Genomic DNA, 12264 nt, shown 5'->3' with positions numbered 1-12264 from the left:
AGGATGCACGGCCCCAGCCTTTGGGCACCACGGCGGCGAGAGGCCGCTGAGGCTCTCAGCCCTGACGGGCAACGCGCACTTCGGGCTGCGACGCCGGGCCCGCCGCGTTACGTCAGAGCAGACCGGGGCTCGGCGCCCGAATCAGCCGGCCTTCCCGCGCGCGCCCTGCCCCCTCCTTCTCTCCCTCTCGCCTTCGCGTTTCCTGTCTGAGCGGAGGAGGTTTGGCCCAGCGACGACGCCGTCCTCCAGCGGCTGCGGCGACCGTCATGGCGGCGGCTCTCTCAATGTCAGCGGCTCTGAGGCACCTTGCGGCGGGCAGCGGCGCCGCCGCGGTCCGCCTGTCGCCGGCCAGGTAATGAGCACCGCGTGCGCTCGCCGGTCGGCAGTGCGGCCGCCCCGCACCGACGGGCCCGCACCCGTGGAAAGGCCGCGCCCGAGGAGAGGCCGCGCCGCTCCGCGCCGCTCGAGTAGCCCGAGCAGCCCGAGCAGGGCCTAGCGCTTCGCCGGGGCCACCTTGGGAGCTGGGCTGACTCCGCGAGCAGGGGGCGGCCGGGCTGCGAGCGGGCAGCCGGCACAGGCCTTTCTGCGGGAAGGCCTTCCTAGGCCTGCGCCTGTCCTTCCGCGCCGTGACAGCCCGCCCCTCGTCCTTGCGGCGTCCGGGGGCCGCAGCTCCTGGAAGCCGCTGTGCCCGGCTTCCCGCAGACTTCCCTCGCCTCGCCCCGTGCTGCTTTGAAGCTTCTCAACGAGGCCTTTAATGTTTTCCCAGGCAATACGTAGCTGATTTTTCACTTGCACTTCACTGTCATCCATGAAATAGTGCTGGAAAGCACTTGTTAATTTTTTTGCTGGCACTTTGTCATTGCTTGTTTTTTTTTTGTTTTTATTTATTTATTTATTTATTTATTTTGAAGAGGAGACGTTATCGAGGACTTAATGCATTGCTCAGCTTGTAGTTGAAGAGTTGTGCGTGTCTTCTGTGCATGTCCCAAGGTTTTATAACATCTTTTCTGATCAGGAAAACAAATGAAGTTCACTGCTGTTTACCATGAAGGGTTTGCTTTCCTAGTTAGGAAAGTTGCAGTAATTATTTAAAATATCTGTGCATGTTTTCTACGTGTTTATTTATTTAAATCTACACACAGGAAACTGCATACACACACAAGAAGAGGTAAAAGGACAGTAGCCATACTACTTCATTTTTACCCTTTTTATTATGCTCTGACTGTTCCATTGGTTCCTGTTCCCCTTTAAAATGACATCGACATCTTTTTTACAGCGCTGGAAATTAACCTTCCTTCTCACCAAAGTTCTCTGGAATCTGTGAATATAAATTTAGGAACTTGTCTGTGCTAGTGCAGAAACCTCCTGTTTGCATCTGACTGCTTGTTTCTGCCCTTCCTTTCATTCCCTATAGTGCTGATTGTCATGGTTTTATGATTTTTGGTCAGCAAAAAGTTTCCTCCACTGTGTGGTACACTGGAGCAGTCAACTCATCCAGGCTTTTTCGTGTGTGTTTGCTTGAAGCACCCAATTTTCTAAGCAGTTATTCCAGAACAAATAGTAGGCTGTAACAGAGGTGGGAATGAATAGCATTGAGATTGTGGAAGGGACTCTGAAGATGTCATTTCTTCTGGGATAAGATCTGCCCTAGGTTTCTGCCCTGCCACAAGAGAATTATGGTATTAGGGTACCTTTATTTTAATTTATTTTATTTTATTTTACTAAGAGAGATCTTGGAGATACTTGTCTCAGGAGAAGTTGAATATATGTTTCACATTCCATGGGAAAGTAGCCTGATTGTAAATCTGCAAGGTTTTTGGAGAAGAAGAAGGGAGAGGCACTGCAAGTCTCTTTTACTTAGTTTAACACAGTTTTACAGTCATTGCATGCTAGAAGACTGAGAAAAAAATTTTGCTTGGAACCAGGAGACCTAGAGTAATGTGTCTAGTTCTGGGCTCACTAGTACAAGAGAAACTTGGGGGTACCAAAAAGAGTCTAGCAAAAGGCCAAGAAGATGAGAAAGGACCTGCAGCCTCACTTTTCTTCTTTATGGAAAGGAGGAGAGTACTGAGACCATTCAGTGTGGAGAAGAGAATTTAGCTTGGAGGAGGTTCTCATCATTATATAGAACTGTCTAAATGTAGGATAAAAGAAGATTGAGCAAGGTTCTTCAGTAGTGTCCAGTGCCAGCAGAAGAGGCAGTGGGTACAAATAGATCACCATAAGTTCTTCCTGAACACCAAGCAGCACTCTGTTCTGTGTGGGTGATGGAGTGCTAGCACAGGCTGCCTGGAGAGGTTGTGGAGCCTGCTTCTTGGTGATCTTCAGAAGCCGTGTGGATGTGGTTCAGACATCCTGCTCTGGGTGTCCTTACTGGAGCTGCTGTTGGGCTGTGTAGACCAGAGGTCCCTGCCAACCTCAGCCATTCTAGGATTCTCTGTAATGTTGAAATTACAGATTCATTATGCTAGCTAAAATTATGGGAGTAATACTGTTTGTTTTTTGCTCACTGTAGGATTAAAGTTTAAAATTTAAAGCATGAGTTTTATCTGAAATGGTTTTTGCTTTTTTAATAGTTTCTTATTTGCACAAATTCCAATAGTTCCACGCTTCTTGAAACTGCAGTTACAGAATAAGTTAGCTGCCTTATGATTTTGAAACCAGTTTCCTGGAGAATCTTCCAGTACTGCCAGGAGATTCTGTTCTAATTTCCATGAGTTATATTTGTTTCTTACAAATGCATAGTACATCTTCCTATAACACCAAGTTTAAATGTGTCAATTTGATGATTAAGCACTTCGGAATTTGCATGTCCTAGTGGCTTGATGATTCTGAACCCATGTTTAGTAACACAACTGAGAAATAACTGTTCAGCCCTAACTTAAGAGTACATGCACCATTTCTGATATGCTTAGGAAATGATGCATGTCTAGCTAAAATCACTGAAGCAGCAGTTACTGAGTCCATCCTTCTGTCTCAAGGCAAACCTAATAGAGCATTAGCAACTGAGATTGCAGTTTTGAAGTTTTCACAATTAAGATCTATTGTTTCGTGATCTTGAAGTTATGTTCAGTGTGTTTGTCTGAATTTGATCTCAGTGGGAAGGATGTACCTTATGTGTCTGCCTTACCAAATTACATAAAGTTTGACCACTCACTTACTGTGAGCCAGAATTTGATTTAAGGGTTTAACTTAAATGGTACAATTTCATGTGAATAGGAGGAAAACAAAGGAGAGACTCTTAAATGTCATTCACTTGGGAAAGATCATAGTTTTCCCCTGAATTAGAGAATGTAGGTAGGTTAAGCTGGGAAAAGAGAACTTTAAATGCTCTGTCATTGAAGAACAAATGAATTTATTCTAAATTGAGAATCAGCTATTCCGAAATCACTTAGAATTTCAGGATCCCTTTGTCTCACAAGATATCACAGTTATGATACAAAGAGAATCATTTATGTTGTAGAAGCAGAATGTTTTGTATGTGCAGGTGTAATATCTGGCTATACAGTCCATACATTTTATAATAATGGATTGTTCTTACCACTTTTCAGTGACAGATAATGGTTCTTTAAAATTTATTGCCTGTTTCTTGTAATTGTATTGTAGAGACTAAGGCTGATCAGAAATGTTCTGCTAATTCATCATAATAGACACCTGAAGTTAGCAGAGTGAGGAATTAAGGATATTTGTGGAGTAAAAAGCCTGTTACTCAGTTCTTGCCATATGCTCAAGAGAATGAGGAAATCTGGGATGCCATTTAAATATTACTTTTCCCTTTGCATATGCAAAGTTGGCAAGAGGTTTGCTCAAAACAGAAAAAGAGGGGGAAGCCATTTTTGTGGAAAAATAAAGGACTTCTAAATGCAGAAGAAGCGTAGCACATTGTTCAGTTGCTACCTTGCTTTTTCATCAATAACACAGAAAATGTTTCATCTTTTGTTTACATTTATTTTCCCTGAGAAAAACTAACCTTTTCATACTGTTTTTTTTTTTCTCTTAATTATTTGTTTTCCTCAAAATAATATTGCCTTTTGTTGAATATTTTGTTGCACATTTTGTTGTATGTGGCTTAATAGACTTCCCAGTCTTCCAGATCTTCCAGATCCAGGTTGACCAGATGGCTGCACAAAGATTCACAATCCTTTGGCTGTACTTAGCTAATAAAAGCACTGCTTAGCCAGTGTCAGTGCTAACCTAAGTGCCTTTAAAAAAAAAAACAAACAAAAACAAATAACAAAAAAAATGATCTGGAGTAGTAACACATTACAAAAGTTGTCCTTACTGTTTCATCCACCTGTTGTGCATGCTAGCCACATTCTCACATATGCCATACAAGATAATGTAAGTGTTGTGTTCTCACTTTGAAACACATCAGAAGCTCTGATTTTTTTTCAAATAAAAAAATAATACTCAACATTTAATTTTGTCAAAATTGATTCCAGTGGATAACTGCATCTACAGAGGCTACCTGGGTTAAAATTTCAGGATAAGATAAGGATACAAAGTTGATGGGGATGTTGCTTTTACTGTATAAGTTGTACTTTGGTTGTTTAGAGGGAAAATAAGCCTTTTAAAATATATATTTAACTTGAATTTTACAATTCAATTTTGAATTTCTATTTTGTTTTTAATGTATATCACAAAGAAAGTATGGTGAATCAAACTGTATTAGTACACATTAGTACAGCTGTAAACCAAAATGCTGAATGAATTTCTTAGTCAGATTTTAGTGAAGGTTTGGAGCAGACCTGAGGACTTGAGTGAAATGTCTGGAGAGGCAAATATATAAGGGGGATAAAAAGATTAAAAACACTGCTATTTGTACAGTTAGTGAATATCAGTTTAAAAACAAAACTGTAAGCAGCAGCGAGTCTTTGTCTGATCTTGTAGATAGTCTAGAACAGTAATGTAAAAGTAAATGCTGCGTGTAATTAAGTGCATACTTCGTGAAAAACCCATCCCTTTTGACTGTTCACACTATTCAAACAATAACTGTGTGTGGATACAAGGGAGTGTAGTAGCCAAATCTTATGTATTCACCATGATTGAAAGCATCACCTGTGGTTATTTTTTATAATAACTTGTCTCTTAATGATGTTTTGGTCTCTGTTTATAGTGAAGGAAGAACTCCTGCCCCATCAGTTTTGCATGCCTTAAAAGACAGAGAAGATTTCTGACAAATAGGATAATTTGAGTTCTGTTATAGTGCATTCTATACAATATCAAAATTAATAACTCTTACTTGCAACTGTCCTGCAAGAGCTGATGAGCCAGCATGACTGGTCTATCATTAGTGGATGTGCATATCCATGCTAGGTTAGAGCAACTCCTGTGAGCCAGAGTTGTGTTTTTTGTTTCCCACTTTAAGCAGTGTGGGGAGCAAGGTGGCCTGTTCCTTGTTTCCTTTAGCAGAGAAGGAGGAAGCTTTGGAAAGACTCAGTCAAGAATGGGAAAGTTTGGATAAAGTGAAACATTCAGAATATTAAAATGTTGCTATCAAGATGAATTCTTTTACAGATGAGAGAAACACAGAAGTAAAAAATAGTATGTTTCATATGCTTTAACCTCCTAATTCTTGTCCTTAATACCATGTTGGTTTCCCATAATATTTCATAAAGTTCAGATAGCTTCATTGTTGTTCTAGATTGAGGATCAGTAGAAAGGTGAGGATGTAAGAGGAAAAGAGGTGTGGAAGGCCAAAATTTCAGAAGGGGGAAAAGGAAAGAAGGCCGTGGGCTTTTGTTTTGTTTTGTTTTCCGGGAATAGCTGTATTTCTAATGTAATTGGAGAAAAGTAAATAGAGCAGGAAGTGATGACAGCGGAACATTCCTGACGAAACTTCTTAAATTGCTGCTTATACTGAGAATATAACTTAGAGTGACTTACTTTAATTGTATTTGTTTCCTTCACTTTTGGAATTAGAAACCCAAAGGAGGAGTGACAGCCTTTCTAGAAATACAAAGTTTAATAGAGAAAAGAAGGAAGACTACTAAGATATGTTTATTTTGGCAGATGAATACTAAATAAGCTGTAGGCTTGCCTCTAGTGTAAAATGTCTGAAAGCCTTTATTATCAGCCCAGTGGCAGCTAGCCAGTTTAGGCTTAGAACTACGAATCACTTACCTGAAGTCTGACATATTTAAAAAAAATAACAAACAAAAAACATTACTTCCTGCTAAAATAACTTTTTCATACTCTACTGACTTGTAGATCTTCCTTGTGCTTTAGAGATCTGTAGAGGAGTAGAGATTGAGAGGAATAAAAATTAAGGTCAGATTAAGTTTGTTGTCGCTAATTTCCTAAGGCAGAGGGCTATAGTATTTTCCTTAGAGACTAAGCAGTTTAAAATAGGCTCTGATCCTGAGTTTGAGAAGGACTCTTATTTTAGACTAAAACAAACAAAAAAAGCAATGAGCTTCTATAGAGATGGATTTTGTGGTGATATTTCCTAATACCAGATCTTTGGTATCTCTCAGCTTGAGAGTTGTTTTTTTATTTGTTTGTTTTTTTGTTTTTGTTAAACATGCTACAGTGACTTAAATCATTTTCTGTCAAATAAATCAGGAAAACTATAGATTAAGAAATGCTGTATAGATATATGGAGTAGGGGAATTTGAATGCTATCTGTCAATAGCTAGCATTTCAAATCTGTCAGCAAAATAATAAAATGTGCTTTAGTTGCATGGTTTTAGTGTATACTGTTCAGCATGTTTAACTTAGTCTGGGAAAATACTTTTTGGGAAGAATTCTTTTTGCTGATATCTTGTTCATAGTTACTGTGCTTTATGCTGATCTTAGTGATGGAAGAAAGAGTCTGTTCTTAATAATAGAACTTGTGCATTTCTGAACCATGTCTATGTGCTTTTTTTTCTTCTTCTGTTTGTTTGTTTTTGTTAACATAAGGCCTGAAATTAAACTTGCGTATTCTGAGGAAAATTAGAAGTTAAAGAAACACCAGCTCACACAGTGGCTATTGATTTTTCTGCTGTTGACCAAACTGGCAGTTGTAAACAAAATCAGCTGTTATAAGAGAAAAGTTGCATGCACAGAAGTGCTGAGCGGGAAAGTTCAAAGCTACTACGAATAGTTTTTCTGAAAATGAGAACAAATTCAGAAACATCTTTTATACTGACAGTTTCAGTAAATTTATATAATCTTTAAGAGCTTATTTTTATCATCTAGTCTGCATATATTCTTTTGTTCTCATAATAGTGGAGTGGATTTTGATAGAATTTTTTAAGTTTTACTAAGAATTGGATTCTAAATATGTCACAAAGTATCCCGACCGTGTTAGGATTGCATCCATTATTGTTTATTAAAAAGTACCATTAAGTTAGCAGGTGTCAATCTGAAAATTTAACCATTGTTATCTTTATAATGCATATTTTCATATTTCTTAAGAAATAGTGGCGTACTTTTGTCTGAACTTATAGGTGCAGTTGCTCTCTCCTAGCCAGTACAAAAGTATGTTTAGTTACTATTTTGTTAACAGGCCATGCATAGCTGCAGTAATTTGTGTATGCTGTAATGTTCCCTTGACCTGCAGCTGATGCTGAGGAAGTAAATTAATTTCTGACTAGACTAGACGGACTGTAGGCAGCTCCAGAATGTGTGTGGGCAAACACTTCTTGCAGCTGGTTATTCTTGCAGTGTTTCTATGAAAGATTTCATGAACAGTTTCTACTAATTTTTTAAAACTCACGTATGATTTTATATTAAATATTTTAAGTCTGATCTTTTATTAATGCATTCTCAGCACTTACATGCTTCTGATGATTGTCATTTGCTATGAATCTGATAAGATAATGTTCTGCTAGTATTAGCGATGCCGTTTATATTGAAGTATATAAAAAAACTATTGCATAGAATAATTGTTTAATTCTCCGTCTTTTTTAAGCATTTCAGTAGTTCTAAATGGAGATTTTATGGATGCTTTGGTCTGAATTCAACGATCTTCAGAAGTCCATTTCTTGTTATGAAACTGGAGTTGTATTTAATGACCTAACAACAAAGAAGTGCCTTACTCCCTTCAGTTGAACTGGAATATTTTGAACTAAGAAAAGAAACAGCTCCTGATGTAGTGGTTTTGACTGTTGTGCCATGTGTTCAAGCTGTATTTGTATGTACCACACAAGTTATCCACAGGGAAATTCGGCAGCAGTAATGCTTTGTAATACAGTTGATGTTGATTGTGCCTACCAGAGAATGAGACAAGTAGTCTGAATGTTGCTCTCTGTACTGGAATTCAAGAATGAGGTACCAATTTGAAGTACCAGTTTTGTCTTAAGGGTTTATTCCGCAGTAGTCTCCTTCCAGATTGCTAATAGCCACTCAGATAATAGGACTGTGAAAGAAGGCTAGGAAACAGCTTTCCCTTTGTAATAGCAGTGGAGTGGGAGGGAGTCAGTGTATAAGTAAAAGTACAGGAGAGCACAGAAATACAGGAGCAGTAGCTGATTACGTTACTTTTATCTCACAGATGAGTTCTCAAAAAAATGATTGTAAGAAGTGTTTAACAGCTTTAAATTGAAAGAAAGTAATAAAGATAATTATGGAACAACAGTGCAGTCAACTACTTTTTTGAAGTAGGTGTCATTTAAGTAACTTAACAGTTACTCTTGTGCCAAACAGTAAATTCTCCTTCATGAGTAGTTGTCTCAAGACTGCAGAGATTTATATGGTATGCTGCAGGTGAAGCTTCTTTTTTTCTAAACTGGCACCATGGAGCTACTAATCATCTTTGCATGTAAACTCATGTTTGAAGTTTTGATGTGATAACTTTGTAAAACTTCAATTGGAGATGCTTTCATAAGCCATGTAGGTTGCAGCTACCTGCACACCTAAAGGCAAGTGTATACTGTAGGAGGTAATTGATCGTGCTGGTCTCCCCACAAAAATCTGTGTTGTTAGTATCTTTTTAGAAAGTGATAAAATATAAATTAGGTCTTTATAGAGAAACTAGGTAAAAATTAAGTCTTCTGGTTTGTTTTCAAAGTAGTAATGCTAAAAAACAAATGCAAATACGTTACATGAAATGGTTGAAGCTGCAGTTAATAGGAAATCATGATTATCAAGTTGTAAGGAAGCATTAAAGTCCAGCTGTTTCTGAAAGGAAGGTAAGCTGGAAGCTGGAGGTGATCCAAGCAAGGACAGTGCCCTCACTGATCAGGGCAGTCGTCTCAACATAAGCAGAACTGGATGCTGATAATAGGATCTGCCAACAGTCCCAGGTAAAGCTAAGGGATAAGCCAGGTCCAGGGTCCACCTAGGGACTCCAATTAGGAGATGAGAGCCAGATACAAGTTTGAAAACAAGCTGCAATGTATCTAAGTCCATCCAGGCAACGAGGTCAAAAAGTGGCAGGAGAGATACTGTAAGTTGAGTGATGGATTGAGGCAGGATCCAGAGCCAGGGCTGTAGAAAGGTACACTTAATCATGTCACTCAGTTATGGACTGAAGATCCGGAGCTGAGCTTAAATGGATCTCCTGGTGTGTTCAGAGACCCATGGTAGGACTGGTCAGATTTTCTAAGGCCTGTTGGTGTCCTCAGGGCCCTGACACACATGGTTTGGCAGCCAGTTTGTGTCTCCAGAATGTTTTATTCAGCACAAGCTGGCTTGAAAACTCAAATTATTATTATTCTCGCATGTCAGATGGCATCACTGGTATATCTTCATGTTGCTCAGTAAGCAAAGAATTATTGTAATATCATGTTTGTTCCACTCAGGAGTGTGTACAATGGAGGAGTTGGAGTATTTCAGTGAAGGAATAACGTGGACAGTCAGAAAGAGAAAATAATGAGCTGTAGAAGATTAAGTTGTGTGGTATTTCAGGAGGGAAACCAAAGAGTAAAATGGCTAAGATGAAGTGGACAAAGAAAGAGTGAAATTATCCTCAGTTTTAGCTGGATTATCTCACTCTCATCTAAAACAACTGCTGAAAGCGTGTGATTTGGAAAAGTGATCTTCTGTCTGTCACGTACCATTTGTGAGCCATTTGGCTGTATTGTTTATGAAATAATACAAACAAAAATTGACAGCTCTAGAGTAAATTTTTTTTCATTGCTGCCCAACACCTAAGACTTACTAACCATGTAGATTAATTGACTTTTATGAACAATTCCAAACCATAGTTTTGCTGTGATACTTGATTCTTAATACGGGGCCTGTTCTGAAAGCAATGCCTCTTACTTTTTTCTATTGGCCCACAAATCAGAGGCCAGCATTGGTGGTACAACAGTAGAGGATACCATTCCCAACAATGTTCCATTCCATGTTGTTGCTGTATGACAGGTGGCAGCAGAGGGGCAGTCTGACACAGTGGCATCTGACATGGAAGTGCCAATTAATTTCTTCCAGTTCTTGATGCAGGAAAGGACTTTTTCAGCAGTGTTTTTCACCTTGTCTGATTGATTAAATCTCTTATCCATTATATTCAGTGTAGTAAATTGCTTTAATTTCACTGTTTTGAATATGTCTTCCAGGGTAGAATCAGAGCTTCACTTCCTAATTCTGGAAATCCAGTCAAATAGAATTCTATAAGTTGTACAGTTTTGAGACTGTCTGTGTAAAACTTCTTTTCAATATAGGATTTTTATTCCATGCCTGTGGCAAACTGCTAACTCCATTTGGTGCATAGGGCTTGCTGCTGCCCCTTCAGTCCTGGATGAAACTCCAAGGAATTGTAGATTTGATAATCTGTCAAAAGGCAGATAGAAAAATCAGGAAAAAAAAAATCTCAGAAAGAGTGGCAGTGCACTGGAACAGGCTTCCCATGGAACTGGTGGATTCACCACCCCTGAAGGTATTCAAGAAACAGGTAGATGCGGCCCTGAGGAACATGGTTTAGTGAGCGTGGTAGCATGGTTGGACTTGATGATCTTAGTAATCTTTTCCAACTTCAGTGACTCTATGATTCTGTGAAGTTGTGTTACTGAATTCTTCCATGTGTAAGAAGTGGTATCCACTGACATTCATCAGTGGTCACTCAAAGTTTGTGGAGACCACACAGTGGATGTGAGCACAGTGAAGTGGTGAGTGGTGTGTTTCATTAGTGGCAACAGTGACATGAAAGGCAAGCCACTTTACTGCATGGCCAGGCACAGCTGTTACACCACAAAATGAAGAGCTCTTACTCACTGCTGGCAAAAATGCACAGGTAACAGTGATGATAGTGTTGAAAAACAGTGTTTTGTAGTTGAGAATTTGTTTTGTCAAATAGTGTTATTGTGCTCTTTGTCTCTGTTGTAGTTTCCACGGAAATAAACAGGAGGTACTAATTCAGACTGACCTACATACAATTGAGTAGTTTACGCTATAAATGTTTAAGGACATTAAAATAAAAAAGACTTTGTCTTAATTTATCAGCTATGTTTAATAGACTTTGAGATTACATTGAGATTATTTGAATAGTTGTTGCCTAAACCTGTACATTTGGTTAAATAGGAAGGTAAAATCAAGAGAATGGGGCCAAAAAACAAGACAATAATTTGCCGGAGAACAATTTGAGTGAAGATTCCTGTATCTTTGCATTTCTTGTTTAGTTTTACATAATTCAAAGGCTCTTGTTCAAAATGCATGGACTTCTCTAACACAGAGGTGGGCTGTGAAACATTAGTTTCATTCCTCACAGTTTTGGAATTAAACCCTTTGACTTTTGTTGTTCTTGCTATAAAGAGAGCACAGTTTTTAGTTACTGTCTAGTTATATGAATGTGTGTGTGGGGAGAAACTTGACATTTACTATGAACAAACAGCAAATATGTCACCTGTGTATTTTGTCTTTACTCCCCACATTGCTTTCCCCCCTTCCTTGTTAGCTTTATTCGGCTTTCTAACAAAACAGCAATAAGAGCTTTTGGAATTAGAAGCAGACAAAGAATAAATAAAACTCTATAGTATGCCCTCAGATTAAAAAAAAGAAGGAAAAGTTGAGACAGGAGGAGTAGTGAAGTGGATTCATAGTTACAAAAATCGAAGAAGTTATTTACATTTTCATTTAAATCACTGTAAATGACAGGAACATAACTGCATTTCATTAAATAATAATATTCAGTTGATAGTTGATACAGGCTATGCAGCATTTCTGGTATTACTTGTCTTTCAGCTGACTTGCCTACAAGAGGTTTCCACTGGTCCACAGGCAGTCTTCCTTCTCAACTGTGTGATCTGAGATGAATTTCTAAGATAAGGTTTTGTGCTTAAGAGTATTGTGTAATGAAAAGTTGATGATTGGCAACTGCACATGTGGCAGTTATTAATTGGT

General features: G+C 38.9%; 1 protein-coding gene across 1 annotated transcript in view; it reads left to right on the top strand.

Annotated features, from left to right (window-relative positions):
- The first annotated feature begins 209 nt into the window (after positions 1-209).
- The window catches only part of NDUFS4 (NADH:ubiquinone oxidoreductase subunit S4), a 44529-nt gene continuing 32474 nt past the window's right edge, over positions 210-12264 (top strand). The window contains exon 1 of the mRNA XM_052670240.1: positions 210-352. Coding sequence (XP_052526200.1) covers positions 267-352 — 86 coding nt within the window. The 5' untranslated portion in view covers positions 210-266. The remainder of the gene's footprint in view (positions 353-12264) is intronic.

This window comes from Tympanuchus pallidicinctus, unplaced genomic scaffold (genome assembly GCF_026119805.1).
Source record: "Tympanuchus pallidicinctus isolate F22 unplaced genomic scaffold, pur_lepc_1.0 scaffold9, whole genome shotgun sequence".
Classification (NCBI taxonomy): Eukaryota; Metazoa; Chordata; class Aves; order Galliformes; family Phasianidae; genus Tympanuchus; species Tympanuchus pallidicinctus.
Note: the sequence above shows the minus strand (reverse complement) of the source record. Positions and strands in the feature narration are given on the sequence as shown.